At 36.8% G+C, this 20778-nt stretch overlaps 1 protein-coding gene across 1 annotated transcript in view; it reads right to left on the bottom strand.

The window, feature by feature from the left end:
- LOC119782875 (kinase non-catalytic C-lobe domain-containing protein 1) overlaps positions 1 to 20778 on the bottom strand; it is a 56987-nt gene that overhangs the window by 17072 nt on the left and 19137 nt on the right. Inside the window, 13 exon segments of the mRNA XM_038284058.1 lie at positions 2498 to 2853; positions 5342 to 5601; positions 9453 to 9591; positions 10931 to 11613; positions 11782 to 11983; positions 13243 to 13327; positions 13508 to 13585; positions 15729 to 15887; positions 15994 to 16055; positions 16171 to 16242; positions 16629 to 16743; positions 17336 to 17947; positions 19704 to 19837. Coding sequence (XP_038139986.1) covers positions 2498 to 2853; positions 5342 to 5601; positions 9453 to 9591; positions 10931 to 11613; positions 11782 to 11983; positions 13243 to 13327; positions 13508 to 13585; positions 15729 to 15887; positions 15994 to 16055; positions 16171 to 16242; positions 16629 to 16743; positions 17336 to 17947; positions 19704 to 19837 — 2957 coding nt within the window.

Here is a 20778-nt window from a genome sequence, read left to right as displayed (position 1 = left end):
TTAAATATTACAAAGAGCATTAAATAAAAAACTAATATAAAAAGCTATATCTAATAAAACAAATAGTAATAAAGTAAATCAAGACCCAAGAGAAATAACCATGAAAAAAACCCCTGAAGAACTGTTAAGCCCAAAATATTCATATATTATACATTCATACATTATGGATTTTTATTATTTTCCTTAGGTGAACAGGTTTGTCTCTTTATAAATTCCATTACGATGTTAAATAAGTATTCATCTAAAATGAGGTGAAAACTTAATATGGTATAGAACAATATTTTGTATATGAAGAAAAATGAACTTAAAGGAATAGTACACCCAAAACATGATTAGCCTTCATTTTCTACTCACCCCCATGCTGAACAACACTCTGGAGTACTTTTTTGATATCTCAAATGCATCTGGAGATCTGGGAGGCTTCTTGCTGTCTGCTGACATTCAAATAATGGAGGTCTACGGCGCCCGAGGCAGAAAGGGCCATAAAAGTCCACAAAAAACGTGTCAATATTCCTCCATACTGCTCGTCCAATGTATACCAAGTGTCCTGAGTGGGTAGCATCCATAATTTACTCGAAACGAGGTCGTTTAGAATGTTTTTAGAGCATAAACAGTAGTGTATAGGATTTCCTAAAAGCGAGTTCACGAGTCTACGGAAACCGCGGCAGACCAAACCAGACGAAAGTGCGCATTCAGCTCGGCAAAGAACTCATGCTCTTCCTCAACACTGAAGTCCTCAGACATTTTTCTTTCGTTGTTTCTTTCTTTGCACAGGTAAACAGCACATTTCTTCTTCTACGCTTGCATTATCGGCAGAGCAGACGCTGAATGCGCACTTTCATCTGGTTTGGTCTGCCGCGGTTTCCGTAGGCTCGTGAACTCGCAGGCGCACGCTTTTAGGAAATCCTATACACTACTGTTTATGCTCTAAAAACATTCTAAATGACTTTGTTTCGAGTCAATTATGGACGCTACCAACTCAGGACACTTGGAATACATTGGACGAGCAGTATGGAGGAATATTGACACGTTTTTTGTGGACTTTTATGGACCTTTCTGCCTCGGGCGCCATAGACCTCCATTATTTGAATGTCAGCAGACAGCAAGAAGCCTCCCAGATCTCCAGATGCATTTGAGATATCAAAAAAGTACTCCAGAGTGTTGTTCAGCATGGGGGTGAGTAGAAAATGAAGGCTAATCATGTTTTGGGTGTACTATTCCTTTAAGATCCTAAAACAGGAAAGACTGAGTAATTAAATGGTAAAGGGGTGAGATAATTAAATACCTAAATAACTAAAATACCTCAACTGTTGAAGGGATGCTACTCTAACTCAACACATATGTGCCTCATTACATGTAAAGAATCAATAAAGTTCCTTTTATGCACAAGAATTTATCCTCTGTGTGAGCATGCATATGTGGTTGTAGCCTTAGAAACATTAGCAATTTGCCATGTTTTTTTTTTTTTTAAACATTGTTTCCTGCACAATCACACGCACACACAAAAAAACGCAAGCAGCAACAATTATTGACTGCCTACAGTTAAGTCCCTGATTATTGCAATCGCCCCTTTTGGTGTAACAGAGACTGGAAAGGCGGACTAATGTTAGCACCCTGCCATCATTGATGTAAACCAATAAGGACCAAAATCACATGTGGTGATTGCAATCTTCTGGGCTTTGTGGTTTGAACAAAGATCCCACATGAAAAAGATCAAAGACCTTCCACACCCTGAATTTTCTAGCAGGTTAACTGAAGCACAATGCACACTATACCATGAAAAAAAAATCTGATTTCATGGTGATGACTCCATGTTTACCTATGAGTAGATAATAAAGAAAATTACTCATGGGGTCTCAGTGGATAATAGTTTAATATCATTTATTTCTTCCATGATTTATTTAGTAGCTCTTTTGGGTGAAAAATGTAATGTAAGAGAACCCTGCTTTCTTATTGCAAAAAGGACTTTTTTTAAAGCATTTTTAGCCTGCTCCATAACCTACTCATACTGGGTGAGGCTTAAATACCACTAGATTGATTTATGACATAATGAAACATTATGAAATATGAAATATTTATTTGTAATGCAACAGTTTATTAATGTTACTTTAATAGAACTTATTAAGATAACTTTATCATTTGATTTTAAACACTTCAGTTTAGAGAAATATTTTTGTTGCATCTTTAAAAAGTATTTTTAAACAAAAAACAATTGTCTTGAAAGAACTTTAGTAATAGTAGTAAAAGAACAGTTTAACAGTATTTTAAAATGGACAGCATCCACTGTTATTTATCGCTAAAAATCTAGTCTGATATTATTAATCATCGACAGGTTTTATGTCTTTACATATGTATCCCTATCCAGTGTATTAAAAGCTGTTTTATAATAAATTTCATCAGCTTAGTAAACTTAATAAATAAATCATCCAGTCTGCTGTTTATTCAGACTGACTGAGAGAAGGTCAAAGATGACTCACAGTCAATAGCATTTACCCACCTGTAGTTTCACTTCCAGCCCTGATGATCCTGTTTGCTTTCCCAGATTCAATGCATACTCAATCACCTCCTGACTAAAGCAATCTTCTCCAAAGAAAGACAATGTCCAGGCTGGGCTGAAGCTGAGGCCTATGCCGCTTGATGTATATGCAGGTGAAAAGAGTCGCTCAGATACCAGAGAGTCGCTGTCCTCCATGTCCTCTGAGCAGTCAGGACTCATCTGCTCATCATGGGTTCCCATCAGATCTTCCTCTCTCGCTGACAGAAACTCGGCTTCAGAAGGGCTTTCATCACTGCCTCCCGCTGAATGACCTCCTGCCTCCATAACCCCAGACTCTAAACTGTTTGCCTTTACAGCTCCAAAGTTAAACAGACAAAAAAGGCAACAGAAGAAAAAGAGAGAGAGGAAAAGGGAAGAAAGGAGAGGGGGTCAGATCACATGGAAAACGACAGGGCTGACTGGATCTGTGCGACAAACACACAGAGAGATACCCAAAAGTGGTGCTGGAGGTAGTTTTTGCAAACCCTGTCATGTCTGCACAATGCACTTTCTGTTTGCAAAAAATTGTCTCCAGGAAATTCGACCTCTAGTGCTATCACTAACGTTTTTGTTCTACCTTTTTAAGAACTTGTTTGTAGTCCAGTTTATCTAACAATTTAAAACAAAATAAGCTATGAAAGTGTTGCTAAATATGACGGCAAAGAATTAATTCCTAAAAGAAAACCTATTAAGAGCTTTCTAGGCATGGCTCAGGCCCAAATGAATGTGCTGAAAGATGAAGAACAGCTTGATGTTGTCAATCAGCAGAGTTGTAAAGAGAAATTTTCACAGAAGAGTTTCAAATCCAAAAGTAATGCCGATTCATTCGGGCACAAAACTCTAAAAACTTTAAGAATCTAACGTGAGCAAAACAATCATGAACACACATGTAATGGATTCAATTGAAAAAAAAAAAACAATCCTAAAGCTAGATTGTGATATGAAAATGAAAAGCTTCTCTCATTACATGGAAGACAGAGTGTACTAGAGGAACCCTCCTAGTTTGCTTTAAGGTCATTCGAGAAACCAAAGCTTTTCTAAAATTGCCAATCCTATATCTGGTGTTTTACAACATTTTAACCCTGTAATACCAAATGTATCGTATTTGATACATACGGTTTCTGAAATGTTTTGTGTCTGACACCTTTTGCATAATTTAATGGTAAAAACTTTGCTCAAAATCCTATTATACACAATCAGATATACCTGATAACAGAGGGCAGAAGACTACACAAAAAATAATCTTGACTTATCACATAATAATAAATTATTAATATCAAAAATGTATTTCTGTTTTTTCTTTTTACATATTTTGTTAAAAGGCCAAATAAGGACTTCAAACCAAAAAAAGTAATTTTCTGTTTTGTTTTATTCTTGGATCGGGCTTTAAAGGGTTAAGTTAACAGTTGTAGTTTTTTTTTCTGTTCTACAACTTTTTTATCTAAATTTTATTTTTATTTAAATGGAAAATGTATGATTTTTGTCAACCGGAATGATGGAAAGCATTGTCTATTAATAAAGTTGGTGTCTGAGGACTTTGTTACTCGAGTTCTCCCTGCACACCTCAGGAGATTCAGCAGATTAGTTATGCTATCCGTGCTCCTCTGATATTTCTGCAGATGCTCTAAAAGCTTTAGAAGTTTTGTCAAAAGCAATCCGTCATCATTCCAGGTATTTGCAGCTTTAAGTGGTTTCACTCTAGACGAGATGTTAGAAATGTTAGAAATTCAAGGCTTTATACTCCAGCTCGGGCCTTCGGCGTTAAGTTGCCATTACTTCCCAGTGTTTGGGTGGGTATTCTCTGGGTACCGTAATTTCACCCCGGAGTTAAAAAAAAAAAAAGAGAGAGAGAAAAAACATGCTTATAACAGCTTCACTGGGGATTTAAAAACTTCCCTAAATTGGAATTCTTTGGAAAACTGGTCTCATCTTGCTTTGTTTATTGTTGGCCTCTGTATGGTGCACAAAACATCTCACCTAATTTAAAACAAGCAGGTTAAAGCAACGGATCATTGGAAACCTTCTTATCATCTTTTTTTCCCTTCCAGGAACATTTCTTTAAATGAAACTTTAGTTCTTTCAGTTCAAGTTAGGTCAGGCTGCCAAGATTTGTTTGTCCATGAAGAGAAATTCTGTGCTTAAACATCACACCTCTGACACACCATAAATATAACACATATACATTTTGGTGTTATGGAATTAATTCAAATGTTTAATCAAATATTGCATCATTAAATTGATAATAACAATAATGTTAATAGCAATGCAAAACATATTTCTAGATATACAAATGTACATGAGAAGACAAAATAACGAGGGGCTGCAGCAGACGACTGAACATGGAAAATATATTTTAATGATTAGAAAATGATTAAAAATGATCTTTTTTTATTTCAAACTCAGAAATATGAAGATTAAACAATAACAGAAATTCCATAAAGTATTTCAGCTTCACAATAATAAAATACAGGTAAACACTTAAAATGTGTACATTAATAAACAGTTTAGTAATAGGAACAAGAGGGCATGAGTGATAAAGTACAAGAATGACACAAGTTATTTATTTCGTTATAAATTCTTCATCTTATATTTCTTAAGACTTGAAATTAAGCTGATTAATTACTATTTTCTACTACAGATTTTATTTTGAAAATATTCAGTGGAATATTTCAGGTATAAACCTGCTAGGTTTATCCCCCTTAAAAATATATTCATAAGAATACTTTAAACAGAAACCCTATGTATCTATGCAGTTTAATTTTAATCCAACTAATTGAAAAGTGTGTGATCAGGTGAGCTTCTTACCTCGACTTATCCAACATCTGCTTTTCTCCAGTCCTATTTCAGCATCTTCAAGCTCCGTCTCTTCTTCCCCACAGCAGGATGGAGTCTCTGTTCCTCCCCATACTCTGACAGCGACAGGACGAGATGAGTGAATGTTCCCATTCAGATCGAGACAAACTTCTGTCTCCCCTCTATTGGGATCAATGGTGAAGGGTTGAGTGACGGCCGCCCTTTTCAGAGCCTTTGATGGAGAGTGCTCATTACGATCTCTGCATGGGGCGCTTCAGAAGAGAGAAAATAATACAGTGCATTGAAAGCTGGCGGAAATTAGTGAATTCATTATCATTCATTGTTAAAACATTACTATTAATATTCAATTTAGTAATAATTAAATACAAGCAAAAAAAGATTTTAGGATGTGGAAAGATCAAACACTGAGCATAGAAGTTTTAAAAAGGAATAAAATTCTGTTAGTCAGTAAAATACTGATTTGAAATTAAGATTAAAGACAAAAAGAGCCATTCTGCAGCTTATCAAAATGCCATCCACATGTATTTTTACAAAGGTTTTGAATGGGCAGAGTGATAAATAAACACAGATCTCCTCTGATTCATTCCAAGAGTGTGAATATCACAGAAAACTTCCCTCCACAGTCCAGTCTTGTGAACCAGCCTACAGCAAGAAGTAATGCATGTCCATCCCCCTGCAAAGCTGCTACGTCTCCCTAACACAGCAGATTAAAGAGTCTCTTAGTGTGCTGCCCTGAGCACAAGATCTCTTCTCCCTGGATAAAAAGGGGGGTAAAAGAACTTAGAGGCTGAACTCCCAGCTTGGCTTTCACATATCATGTTTGTAAGAGCAAGCTCCGCCAATTGCTACGGGCTTATTCTAAGCATATCATTGACAAACAAAGAAGTGATTTATGTGCATCTACAGTGTGCACAAAAATGTTGCCCTGTGTTACAAACGTTTACCATAGAGAGAATTGTTGCTTTTAGTTCTTGCTTTGATTGTACTATATTAAAACCTCTTTTAAATGCTGGGTGTATCAGAGAAGAAGGGAAGACGTCATCACGATCAAAGATGACTCTACTATTCTGCTTCTTTTTGTTTACCGTTTAGATGCTAGTTGGATTTAATCGCACTAAAACTTTAACTAATTAAAACTCAGTTTAGATGTAGTTCATCAATTACAGAACAATATGTCCTGGTGAGTCTTTCTAATTGTTTTGCAGATCGTACAGCTTCCATAATCAAACATCTTCAAATTGTCATAAGAACCATGTCTGCATCTTCATCCCAACCTATATCCTACCCAATATTTCAATTAACACAAAGGGAAGAGATGGTAGATAAAAAAACAAAAAAAACAAAAAAAATTTGGCAATCAGAAGAGGTACATAATTGTAGATAAACTTGATAATTTTAAAACTTTCCATCTTTAATGCTACTAAGTGGTTAAGAATCTACTCAAATACAACAAAGAATTGCTTCTCCTTCACAATGTTAACTTAAAACAGCTGACCGGCTATATTCTACTTACTCTGGTGATTCAATGAACACAAATACACACAATGAGGAATTTGTAACACATTTAAGTTTTTATTAAAAGTTTAAATTTAATTAGACTTCTTCAGTAAAACCCTTTAAAATAAATTGTAACTTTTTAGGAAAATTGCTTAATGTACAAAAATAATACCTTGGATTGATCCCCAGCAAGAGCTAGGAGGTTATAGTAAGCAACAGGAGGTATAGGAGGACTGAGCATGCTCCCTTCAGCATACAGGGGGAGGGAATGGAGCAGGTGGGCAGCATAAAGCTCCTGAGCATTCTTCTTACTTTGCTTGGACAGAGAACATCCCCTACTTAATGAAGAAAGGCCAACAGCTTCTCTTCTTTCTCAAAAAGTTGAAATGGACTGGTCTTGACCCCAACCTTTATAAAGCAACAATAGAAAACCTCCTGTCTATCAGTGGGATGGTGTAGTAAACGAGCTGTTCGGCACAGGGGAGGAAGGACTTGGGATGGGTAGTGAAGACAGCACAGGGGGATTGTGGGACGCTGTTTACTGGATCCAGACTCCATTTATACTGCAAGAGTCCAGAAGAGGGCCAGACACATACATATCCCACCCTATGTGCAGTGTGTCCCACTTCCATCAGGAAAATCATTTAGGATTATGTCATCAAAAGTAACTAGAAACAGAAAGTTTATTTTAAAGCTGTTAGCAGGAAGACATTAAACAGCTGAAGCTGTAAAATGAAGCAAACATCCAAAATGTTCATACATTGCTTCAGCACAAGCTAGACTTTATGTGAATATATACAGACCACATTCCAGATGGATACAGTTTTCTTACCTCTGCATTTTTACATCTCTTCTAAGGATCCTTATTCTTCAGTTTTCTATATGTTTTATCTCACATCTTTGTGTTTTGACTCAGTGTCACATTGTTATTTTACTACAGGAACATAATGATAATGAACTGATGCTGTTAGGCAACAAAGCAGAAATAACCTTACCTGATTAAACATATTTTTTTAACTCTCCGATAAAGGATTTCATCTAGAGGGGTGAATGTTTCCTTGTCTTTACAAGTAACTCTATGACTTCTCAACACATGGAGGGGGGCTGTTTAATTTGTGATAGTGCAGGTCTCCCAGTTGCTTTCAGGGGCGCTAAAAATGGGAATGTCTAGCACTCCAATGGCTAAAAGTTACACAGTATGGCTTTAATGTTGCACAGAGAGAAATATGTAGATTGAGTAACATTAACAATGTAAGATAAGAAAGATAGGAAGCTAGCAAGGAGGACTCTTAAACTGAGGTGACAGAAAGAATGTGGAAATGAGAAAAAAAACTGTCTATTGTGGATAATACTGATTAAGTTCCTATAAAAAAGAGGACAGTTTCATTACTATTAATAATAGAATGTTGGAAGTGAACCGAGATTTTATTTGAGACAAACAGGATGTGAGGGAAGAGGGTGGGAGCACAGAAGTGGGTCTATTGGCCGTCATCAACATGGTAATGGAAATGAACAATAAACTAATGGAAAATATTGCAGAGGGGGGAAAAAAGGATAATATTAGGTTTACTGGGACCCTGAAGCATACCAGCAGTTACAGGAGAGGTGCATGAACTAAAGGAGTTAAGTTGGACTGAGTGTGTCCACTGAGGTAGGAATAAAAGCAACCAACGGAGATGTGAATGATGCAAAGGGAGGAAACTCTGTCGAGCAGAATGTTGTGAGAGATGGCTAGAAATGTGTGTCTGCGGTTAGAGAGATATGGAGGGAAATGTTAAATGAGAGGAGGAAATTGTCTGTTATCTGAGGTTCAATCGCTCAGCAGTTGGATGGAGTTGGACCAGAACAGTAGAATACATCAAGGAGAAAGTCATTTTACAATTTTCCAAATGTAGTTTATTAATGTCACCAATAATATTACATTTGGAGAGAGGGGGAGGGGGGCTGAGTAATACAGCAAAATCATTTTTAAAAGGTCTTTGTGGGGTTTTGGGGGGGTGGTACGCGGCAACAATGCCCTTTTTTCTGGCCACTCCTCCATAAAGGTCATATTTGAGCAGTGAAACACAAACAGTTGTCGTCTGAAGGTGCTGAATCTTACTTGGAGGTATCAGAGTAAAAGTCACTGAATACAAATGTATGACACCTTTTACAGATTTATATTCCCAAAAACAAACTTAAAACAATGCATTTTTTTTTTTTTTTGTCTTCAACTCTGAAAATGTTCCAATTTGTTTCGGTTTATCACATTACATCCCAGCAAAAAAAAATTGCAATTAGTATAGAAAATATATTTTTTTAAGGAGTTTGAATAATTTCGAATGATTACTGAATTGAACACATTTGTAGTATAGGACATACGTAGCAGGAGGTCAAGATACTTTTGATTAATGACTCGTATCAGAGTTAGTGACTCAAATCTAAGCTCATCAGCCTGTTAAATGCTTTTGGAGATCGAGACATTGTGACCTGCTCTGTTTACTTAGAAAACAAAGCAGAAAAGAGCAGCAAGACTTAAACAAACAGGCTCAGCCCCTTCTCACATGAGCAGTCATTTACAAAGTCAATAATTGTATAAAGAGAATCAAAGACAAGACGTGCTCACAGTGCTGAGCAGCTTTAGTTCACCAGGCAATGCAACACACCCAGCAAATCATCTTCCCAGTGCAGATCACAGAATCTCTCCTTCACAACACGGGCAAACTGCTGGAACTGGAGTCCCTTCAAAGAGAAAAGGTATTCGCCTGGAAAAAAATATATATAAAAAAAAATATTTTCAAAGGGTTTAATAGCAAGTTACTATGTGAACTGAGCTTAAAAAAAGTGATGTAATCTCCTATGTTCTGGTCTGGAGTGTTATTTCTTAGTAGAACTACAAAGAAATGACAAAAGGTTTAGTTTTAGTTAGATTATTAATTAGATTATTTTTTCTGAAAACTGATATTTTTGGCCTGTTTATACTACTAATAAAATCTTATCGCTATCACACTTTAGTCTAAACCTATTTGGTCTTCGAAGTGACCTGCATGCGCAGAAGGGAAATGTAGGCATTACAAAGCAGCTTACTGTTAAATGAAGTAAGGGCTAGATGTAACTAGCTGTGTTTCCATTACAAATGAATGTAAAACTATGGAGGTATTCTGCTAAATTCTAAAATGCAAGGTTCTTCAATGGCTGTATTTCCATAAAATAAGAAATGTTATTAAAAGTGCACATGCATAAGTTTGTTTACGAAATAACTCCAAAAACAAAATGGCAGCAGCAGATCTTAACACATGAGATATATCCATATTTCAGACACAGCTCTAGAGGGCGCCATCATCATCCAATTACTTCCAGCCTTCTTCTTCATCTTTTTACAGGCAGTAAGGTCCAGCTGGTAAAAACTATTTTCCCTTGCAGTTTTGTAAATTGTAAGAATTTAAATACAAAAGGAAAAAAAACCCAAAACACTTGAATGAACCTTAAAAACTTTTTTGATAAAAAAGTTTTTATTTTTCAGTTGTTTCGAGTTTATATGGGCAAGTTTAGTCAAGTAGCTATCCACTTATAGCCAGCTCCTCTGCCAGTAAAAGAGGGTTTGCATTATTTGAATGGCATGTTTTCCTTGTTTTCACTTAGAACAAGTGAATAGGCTTATATCAAAGGGATACAGAATGCGTTACATCACCAATTAAATGGTCCTGGGACCATTTAAACATGATTAGAAGAGTTGTTATGGATGCCAATAAGCGATTAAAGAAAAATGTATATTGAGATTTTTTCAGGGCATTTAACATATGACTACATAAGACTCCGCCCCTTACATCAATGTCCACATTTTATATTTTATATATTTCACAGGTTTTGATTTTCTACTCTGTCATTGCACTGATATTGGTGGCTTTTAATCTCATTGTACTGTGTATATATTCACAATTAAAGGCATTCTAATTCTGATGTACAAAGAAGGCAAGCAAGTCTTGAGAGCTCTGTAGACCTACACTATGATTCTGGCCTGTACAAACATGAATGCACAGATTTATTTATTGGATTTCCTCACCATAAAATTGGACTGGTTAGTACCTTCCAGAGTATACATACCCATGATGATGTCTTGACAGCCATTGTCTAAAAATCCATTGGTAGAAAAGTGTCCTTTAAGAAGGTCAAACACATCCTGCAGGGCGTGATGAATTCTGGAAGCACACTCTTTTTCACCTTGTGTTTTAGATTCTGTTTGTCCATCATATACTTGATGAGAAGAGTGATCCAGAAAGTTGTCAGAAATCACTGAGCCATCTCTGCAATAAAATAGATCCTGATTCCCTGGCCTTACTCTCACACTCACAGAGTCAATAAACAGATCTTCGTTCCTCCTGTGACCTGTTATCAGGCCTCGCAAAGACTGTGGAACCAAAGCAGAGTTTATATCCAACCCATGTAGTGACTGTGGGGCCCTGACTTTGACGGGAACCAAAGAAAGATGTCCTGTCATGGGATCCTGCCAAAATAAGTAATTGTTGTAAATACCACAACTATTGAGGTTAGTGGTTAAAGGGGAAGCGAGATTGGGAAGAGAGACTTCTACGAGGGAAACATCAGGAAGAGCTGAAGGAGAGTCATCAGGTGAGGGGCTGGATGCCATAGAGGAAGAGCTTGTGACTGTGCGAACATCAGTCACTTCTTGTGAATATAGATTGGCTTCAGAGGGGAGTCGATATGGAAGGATATGAGGGCAGGTTCCCATAGCAGGAGCATTTTGCTTTCCGAGTAGGTCTGCTGTCCTGTAAAGAAACAATCCAGTTACATTTGAAATGCTGTGATATCTTGAGTTTGTCTCGTCTTATATTTTTTTTTATTCTGGATGTTCAAATGTCACTATAAAGTTTATACATGCAACATATTTGAATAGATTATAATGATTACTCTCATATACTGTTTTTATGTCCTACCCTACAATGGCAGTTCTCCGATGGTGGCTCTCCTCCTCCTCCTCCTTTGATTCCCTTTCATTGGTCAGGATGATGGGGGTGAAGTGTGTCGCAGTAGAGGTAAAGGCCTCTGGAAGCTGGACTTCCATATTGACTGGATAGCTGTGGGGAACAGGGCCAGGTACAGGAGCTAATCGGCTCTCAGTGGCCATGGGCACAAAGCCTATACGTGGTTACAACAATCCCAGATACAATATCAGTGATATTGTCTCATGCAATACACTCTGTAACAAATGAAATGCAGAATATTTTGGAAGATCTACTCATATGGCAATGATCATCATCCTCTTTCAAATGATAACACATTAATACTACTAATTACTACACATTACTACTACTCTTATATTGATTATATGTGAAAGACCATCGTAAAGCAGCATTTGTATTCAAATCCCTGAAAGAGAGCTTTGTAGAATCACTTTTTGCTGCAATTACAAGGATCAATCTTTTTGGGTATGTCTCTAACAGAATTTTAAGCATAGAAACTGAAATTTGTGGTCCTCTTTGCAAAAAGACCAAACATAGTTAAGGCTTGATGGAGAACATCAGCAAGCAGCAATATTTAAGCAAAACCAAAGAATCCTGATTGCATTGAGGTCTGGATTTTGACTGGGTCATCCACACAAATACATATGCTTTAATCTAAACCATGGTTCTGTAACTTGGCTGAACATTATTCTGAAATAAATAAGTAATCAGAAAGAAGGGCCAATTGAAATAAAAAAAAAATTGGCATGTAAATCAGTCGTAATATTTTGATCTAATTAAGTGTGATTGGAATACAGCTTTATTGCAGTTTGGGACTAAAAAATTAGTCAACGTAGAATCATTGTATGTATGTATGGTCTGTCTGTCTGTCTGTCTAGTCTGCCTGTTTATCTACCTATCTATCTGGAACTAATCTGAAAAAATAAATTATGCCTGTTAAATTTTAAATAAATATTCTACACAATTTTATTTAAAAAGGTGAAAAATAAAGGATATTGGCAACAAAAGCCATATTTTCAACCTGTTTTTTTTTTCTTCTTTTGTTGTTTCATGTCCTAATTTGTTAATATAGCTATAGGAATTAATGTGTTGAACCTAGAGCTAAACCATTATTTAATTTGTCTTCATGATGCTGTTTATTCACTAATCAAAGAATATGGTCTCAGTTTACTGTACTTACTACCTGTCATCTGAAGGCATCAGTTACACTGGATTTTTAACTTTTGGTATCACAATAAAGACAAATAGAAATGCAAGCCACACTTTTTTAGCTATTCATTAGCCAACTGTTAAGTTTTCCATAAAAAGTAAAAGGTCTGAAAAATTAAATTGATATGAATAGTTTAAAATAAAAAGTTTCAACTGCTGAACATTTCAAAGCAAAATCCTTTAAATTGCATGAGGGTCATTCATAAATAAATAGGGCTGTCATACCACTGTTTTGTTGGGATTCATCATTTGGGCGCTGTTGACGATCACTTTCACTCAAATCTTCTGTATCATGGCCTTTGGAAGCTGGCTAAAAAAAGAGACATGACCATGACAAAGAATTATGCAGTCTCTCAAATCATGCAACGCAGATAAAGTATGACAGGCATGAAACAGGGGTTAATCGGCTCTGACTCTGGGGTTTAATAATCCAAGGAAACAAACAGATAAAACTAAAACAGTTCAGATGTATACATGGAAAAAGGTTTACCCGGTGAACTCTACTGATGAGGTTGCCCCAGACGGTCTCAGCGCTAATCCACTGACGAGACAGATTACAGAGGCAGTTCTGGGGGAAAAATGGAACAAATAATAATAATAATAATAAAAAAAACAGCATAGGATTTAAAATATTCAGCAGGACAGTCAAAATAATTTGAAACCAGCTCAAATTAAGATGTTTTGTTTACAACAGTTGTACAATATTCTAACTGAGGGTATGAGCAGAATAAAGAGAGCAGAGTGTGTCTTCTTTATGCAAGAAGAAAGAAAATCTGACTTAATTATTAGTATTAAAAAAGAGATTAGCCACTAGGGAAATTGGTTGACCCTGCAGTTATCTGGCAGGATCGTTGATTTCAGGAGAAACAGTAATTGCTACCATTATTGTTCATGATGTTAGAAGAAGAGAGGGTGTTGGTCTTCTAGAAGTCTCTAGGAAAAGTGGAAAGTAAAATCTCTTCTGCTATCACCTCCTGAGGTATCAGCATCAGAGCAAGTGACCTTAAAAGCTCAACAAGCTGATAAATTAGGCAGGCTCTGCTCTGGGAATTGTTCTGGAACCTCTACAGCTATTTGTGCCAAGAAGGATGCTTCATAAAAAAAAATAGAAATAAAAATAAACATAATTGTTAACCCTGAGCATGATATAGTTTCTTTACTCATGAGATTCTTTGCTGTGGCTAAAAGAAATAATATTAAGAGATATCCTTACTGGAAACAACTATATCCATTTACTGGTAAAAGCTGGTTAACTGAAAGCTGTGCTTTCTACCTTTTGGAAATAATTAGGCAATAAGCATCATTGAACTGAATTTAACTGAGTTGTCTGTATAAACCACCTGTACTTCACTTGGATGATGATCAGATCAGATCACATGAGCTAAAATGGCCAAATAATCCCAAATGTGAAGCATGATTATGGTAAATCACCAGGCTTCTGCAGTACGACCAGCCTAGTGACGTGACACTGAGTGGGCAGTTGCCTGAAGTACACAGGAGCCCTTTAGGATCAGTCTGTTAAAGTTATCTAGTAGCAAAGACAGGGCCCAGACTTAAATCCACCTCAGTGCAAAGTAAGATAAAACCTCGCCAGCATTTTCTAAGAAGGCTGAGCTTAGTAATTTAAAATACCCCCTAAACTAGAGTTATAAGCCTGTAGAAACCTGCAATAAAATATATATCTATTCTATTCTATCCTATCCTGTTCTATTCTACGGGTGCACATAAACACTTCAATCTTTTGTTGCTGCTGAGGCTGTGTAGTATTCTGCAAAAGCTATATATGAACATGTTAGGACTCCAGTCTGTGTGGTCTGTGTTTCTGTGTGTTTGTCTTCCTTCCTCCACCAGGCGGCGCCTGGTTCTGATTCTCCTCCTCGCACACCTGCAAGGGGTTACCTTGTTAACGGAGTGTTCTTAAGCTGCTGACTGCCACTACCTCGACCCCAGAGTGTTTACCAGTTTTGAGAAATCATCCTGCAAACTGGATTTTTTGGACATTCTCCCCCTGGAAGGATCTACTGAGCTTCAAACTGAGCTGAGGAAATAAACCGGTGGTTTGGATCCACTTTCCCCGGGGAAACGTTTGAGCTTCACACTGAGCAAGGGATTCATCTGCACAACATTCCGTTCAAATACTGCAGGAAATCTGAGTGGCAGTCAGTCGTTCTCCGTTCAACAACTAGCAACCGCATTCTGGGTAACCCTGTTCCGCCCTCCACCGTATGAGACAAACACCGGAACACATTCCTCACCTACTGGAGTCTAAGAGTCAACCTAATCTCTGGAAATGTGAGTCTGCCAACCTATTCTCCTCTTCAAGTTGGAGAATCAATTCTCCCACTGAACCTGAACTATCCGCAGTGTCTTCCCCTCACCTTTCAGTTCTGGTTGACCAGTGTTCAGAGCAACACTGGAATCTCCACCAAATTCAATAAACCTGTTAAAATTTTTCCCTGGTCTCTATGTAATGGTTTCTCTGCATTTGGTTCTGATCTTTAGTTAAATCATGACAGAACAATAATTAGTAGTATTTCCATTACTGAGTTTGGTGTATTGAGTTTTGAAAGAAAATTTTATTGACCCATTCAATGTTTTTAAAACTCTTATGATGTGCTGTATCAAATAAAGCATTATTTTTCTCTTCAACCTGCAGAAAACTTTAAAGAACATCGGCCTGGCTCCCAATCCAATATTATTCCAACCAATACCTTTTTAGCCATGACTATGCTTGGCCTCTCCATGGGAGTCCTCTTTGCCATTTCCAAGAGCAGTCTCTTCATTTTACGAGGCATCGCCAACTTTTGATTCGGTGATAGGTTGAACTTGGCTGATGCCCAGAGGATTGCAGCAACCCCATACACACAAACCTGAATACATAAAGGGGATATAAAAAAAAAAGATTGGAAAAGTAACTACAACTGAAGTAACAAATTCATCTGACAACAAGGCAAGTGCATTTTTTTCCACACAGACCTTCTCAGTTACAATTCCATGTTCCTGGTACTCAGGTGCAAGAAAAAAACCATCATGGGAATCTGTGAAGAAGAGACATCAGATCACCAGTTCAAGCAAATGGACTTTCAAGATTTACTTTCTAATTTTGAGAAACAACTGTCAATGCATAGATAGCTAACAAAAATTTACACCTACCGATGGTTTTGGGTTTTAGAAAAATTACTTCTGCTTTGCAGTTCACGTACACCGTGTCCAGGCATAGATAGGCTAATAAAGAAGAAAGAAATTAGACATTGAGATGAAAGCAAGCAAAAATTGTTGAAAAATTAACTTTGCTTTTGTAAAGGAGTCTTTTACTACCATCCCAATTTGAGAACAAACAAAGATATACACCAGCCAGCTTTCTATGTCATCTATGACAAAACCAATTTGCAATTAGCCCCCTGGTCATGTGATCTCAGGTTCCTATCACTGACAAAGGAAAGCTTAGCTTATATAATATCATGACACCAATATGGTTAAATGTTGAAGCAGAAGTGATCTGACAATGAAAATATCCGTATTGGGAGATTTAGAAATCAGGATGGGATCAAAAGTGGATCAAAAACTGGACTGGTAACACAAACACGGAAAAAGGTCAGGAATAAAATCACCTGGAAAGTCAGTATAAGTTTGCAATGAAGACAGGCAGGTGTAACACAGAGCCCACAGCTCATTAACCGTAAGTCTCCGTCCACTATGAGTCAGTAGCTCCCTAAGAGAGATCCACTGCAGAGAGAAGAACAAACAACAGGTAAAGACTCAGGAGCTCCAACGTTGGCAGAAAGATTAGTCATACGAGGGGTTTTATGTAAGGTTATTTCAATCTGCTTTCAAAAAGAATTTGAGTATTGGTGATATAAAATAAAGGTCCAAAATGGGGTAAAGCCTACTTCGACAACAACATTAAAAAGATCGCACATTTTACCAATACTGATATGAAGTTTGCGATATTTATCTAAAGAAACCAAAAGTATTGTACACTTTTATTTTATAGTATCATTGGTTAAGAAGCTTTGATTAAAAGGTATGAAAAGCTTCCTTGTGTGAAATAATATTGAAAAATACTTCTTATTCAGAATCCACAGCTAAGTTTTAGTATAATCTTATAAGGGGATTTGACAAAAAACTATCTCTTCTGTCATTGGCCTTAGTTTAAGATCTCCTTTCAAATAGGGGTTCCCAAACCCGAAATCCCATTATAGACATTATACATCCATTATTAAAAGAAACTATACATAAATATACTGTTTATGTTAAGGAGATTCAGTGGTGCAAAACCATCTTGAGAAAAATAAAGCGTATTCTGAGTGTGGCTAACCTCATCTTGAGATTCTTCATTTAGGCACAGCATGCTTTTGGTCATATAGTTATAACAATTGGAAATGTTGCTTTTGGTGTTGGTCACCTCCTCGAAAGATGTCTGTGCCATCTCCAGCCCTTGGCAAGACGTATAGGATGAAACCAAGTCCTGGATACTGCTATGTGACCTGCTTTTAACACAGGCTTGATCATTTAATTCTTCTATATAAGCATCTATATGATCTTTTCCTTGGGAAACTTCCTCTTGGTCCTGAGCTCTACAGTGAGGGTAGGACTCACAGGATTGCCCCCGGTTTAGTCTCTGAAGTCTGTTACTCCACACAGAGTTTGAGCCTGTAATTTCATCAGCTCCTATCTCTGTCAGGTCAGAAACAGGAATACTTATATCTCCATGAGGTGAAGTGGAGACACAAGGAGGGTTGTTGGAGTCTGGCACCGAGCAAGAGCGATTCAGGGCTCCCCTTGCTCCCCTGAACTTCTGCTGATATTTCCTCTTCACTGGGGAGCTGTTGTAAGACCGACAATCCATCTCATCGGTCAGAATCACGCCCTCTGCCTCACCACTTTCTGTATCCTCTGCCGATAGAGAGGAATCCCAGGCCCCACACACCTGCAGAAGGAGGGAATTGTCATTTTTTATCTGCTCTGAAGAAATCAATAGAACAAGTAAAAAGGCTTATACTGTACACTGGAGTATTGTGACAGAAAATATAGCCCTCTAGGCCAGACAGATTTTTAAAACATTAGCGGCATTGTCACTCTGTAATAGTGATAGAATAGCTTTGAAGGAACACAACTGAGGTGTGATTTCATCTCGATTCAATAGAAAAGCTAAAGTTTTATGAATAAATAAGATAGAAAAAGCAACATTTCGCTCATAAAAGAGCTTAATAATCTATTATGACTTGTTGGCATAACTAAAAATGTATGACAGTTTTTTTTATCCTAAGATTGATACACAATATCTGCTTTAACATACATTATATCATTATAAGGGCCATTTGATTACTAATCAAATTGCTAAAAGGATCCTAAAAAATTTATTTTCCAAAGAGATTCCAAAGTTTAAAAGAACAGCTTACATGTCTGCCAAGGAGCCAGCATTAGGCTTGCTATGCTCCCATTTTTACTATATAAAGAGCAAATAGGGCAAAAATGTGCACTAAGAGCTTGAAGATGTCCATCACATTTAGTTTTTATTTAGCCTAGATTTATACTTAAAGGTATAGTCAACGATTTTCACAAATTTTTTATAAGACCCGCCCTATCCAAAAAAAAAATGCACATGCCAATTTCTCCTCGTGCATGCTCTGTTTACAAGTTGCTGTTTGCATCACTCACACAAGCTCCCTTTCCAAAAGATTTGCAATTTTTCCACAATGTCAGACTCACCACCGGTAAGTGAAAATGGGGACGAGTTTGTCCACCCTTTTTAATAGATACTTTTACTAGTTGCAAAAAAGAATATATATATATATATATATATATATATATATATATATATATATATATATATATAGTCGAGATTTGGTTGGAGGTTTTTGTGAGGACCCAAATGCAGAGGCTGAGAGGCAGGGGTGAGTTCTTTGAAGATTTAATGAATAAAAACATGAACAGAGGCAGGAATCCAAAATCCAACTTAAAAATGCAAGAAAAAACAGGATCATGGAGACATCAGGGAAGACATGCACTAGAAGCCAGGCAAACATGGGGGAAAGACTCGGAACCAGCGCTGAGGAACTGCACAGAGAGAGTATTTATGGCTGACTGAACAAAGGCAGGACTAACTAGCTGATAAGGGGCAGGTGTAAGTAGAGCTGACGAGGAAGCCAAGGGAAAACAAAACACAAGGGGGCAACAGAGGACAAGCAAAGAAAAACCTAAGAAACTTAAATAAATCCAGAACACACCAATAAAGCTAGAAAACAAAAAAAAACATGGACAAACATAAAATTGAAAACCAACAGAACCAAGATTGTTACATATGTACATACATACATACACACATATATAAATATACACACACACACACACACACATATATATATATATATATATTATATTGTATATATATATATATATATTTTTTTATTATATGTCTTTCATTTGGCCCTTTTTGAAAGTACACATGGCCAATTGCATGTCCAATGATGTGACCCTACAATGTATCAGCTGGTTACTTTAAAAGACTGTATAACCACAAAAATCTGAGCTTCATCAACTGATATACAGACCACTATGCAAAATCCCTCCAACTCATAGTACTCTTTTAGAGAGACTTCTATAATTCCAGCAACTATGACATCTAATTTCCCTTCTGGATTCATAAAGTTTTTTTAACTGAATGTAATTAAAGATGTTACAACCTGCTGTCTGGATACACTATTTCCCACAAAGTTGTCTGTTAGGTCTTTGTTCTTATCCTCCGAGTTCAGTCTCTTCAAAATGCATCTGGCCTTGCAATGCTGCCATCTTGCTTCCCAGGATTCTTCCTGTTCCTCTGCGAATGCACAAAGACACAAATTGACACAAGAAAAGAAAATCCATCTGGACACCAAAAAGGCAATAAGTTATCAGAATCAGAAATACTTTAATATTCCTAGAGGGAAATTACTTTTGTTACACACTCCAGTTACATATATATATATATATATATATATATATATATATATATATATATATATATATATATATATATATATATATATATATATATATATATATATATATCTATACTCTACCGTTCAAAAGTTTGGGGTCACATTGAAATGTCCTTATTTTTGAAGGAAAAGCACTGTACTTTTCAATGAAGATAACTTTAAAGTAGTCTTAACTTTAAAGAAATACACTCTATACATTACTAATGTGGTAAATTACTATTCTAGCTGCAAATGTTTTTTGTGCAATATCTACATCGGTGTATAGAGGCCCATTTCCAGAGACTATCACTCCAGTGTTCTAATGGTACAATGTGTTTGTTCATTGGCTCAGAAGGCTAATTGATGATTAGAAAACCCTTGTGCAATCATGTTCACACATCTGAAAACACTTTAGCTCGTAACAGAAGCTACAAAACTGACCTTCCTTTGAGCAGATTGAGTTTATGGAGCATCACATTTGTGGGGTCAATTAAACCCTCAAAATGGCCAGAAAAAGAGAACTTTCATCTGAAACTCGACAGTCTATTCTTGTTCTTAGAAATGAAGGCTATTCCATGCAAAAAATTGCAAAGAAATTTAAGATTTCTTACAACGGTGTGTACCACTCCCTTCAGAGGACAGCACAAACAGTCTCTAGCCAGAGTAGAAAAAGAAGTGGGAGGCCGCGTTGCACAACTGAGCAAGAATATAAGTACATTAGAGTCTCTAGTTTGAGAAACAGACGCCTCACAGGTCCCCAACAGGCATCTTCATTAAATAGTACCCGCAAAACACCAGTGTC

The sequence above is a fragment of the Cyprinodon tularosa genome, unplaced genomic scaffold (genome assembly GCF_016077235.1).
Source record: "Cyprinodon tularosa strain WSP-4 unplaced genomic scaffold, ASM1607723v1 ctg199, whole genome shotgun sequence".
Classification (NCBI taxonomy): Eukaryota; Metazoa; Chordata; class Actinopteri; order Cyprinodontiformes; family Cyprinodontidae; genus Cyprinodon; species Cyprinodon tularosa.
Note: the sequence above shows the minus strand (reverse complement) of the source record. Positions and strands in the feature narration are given on the sequence as shown.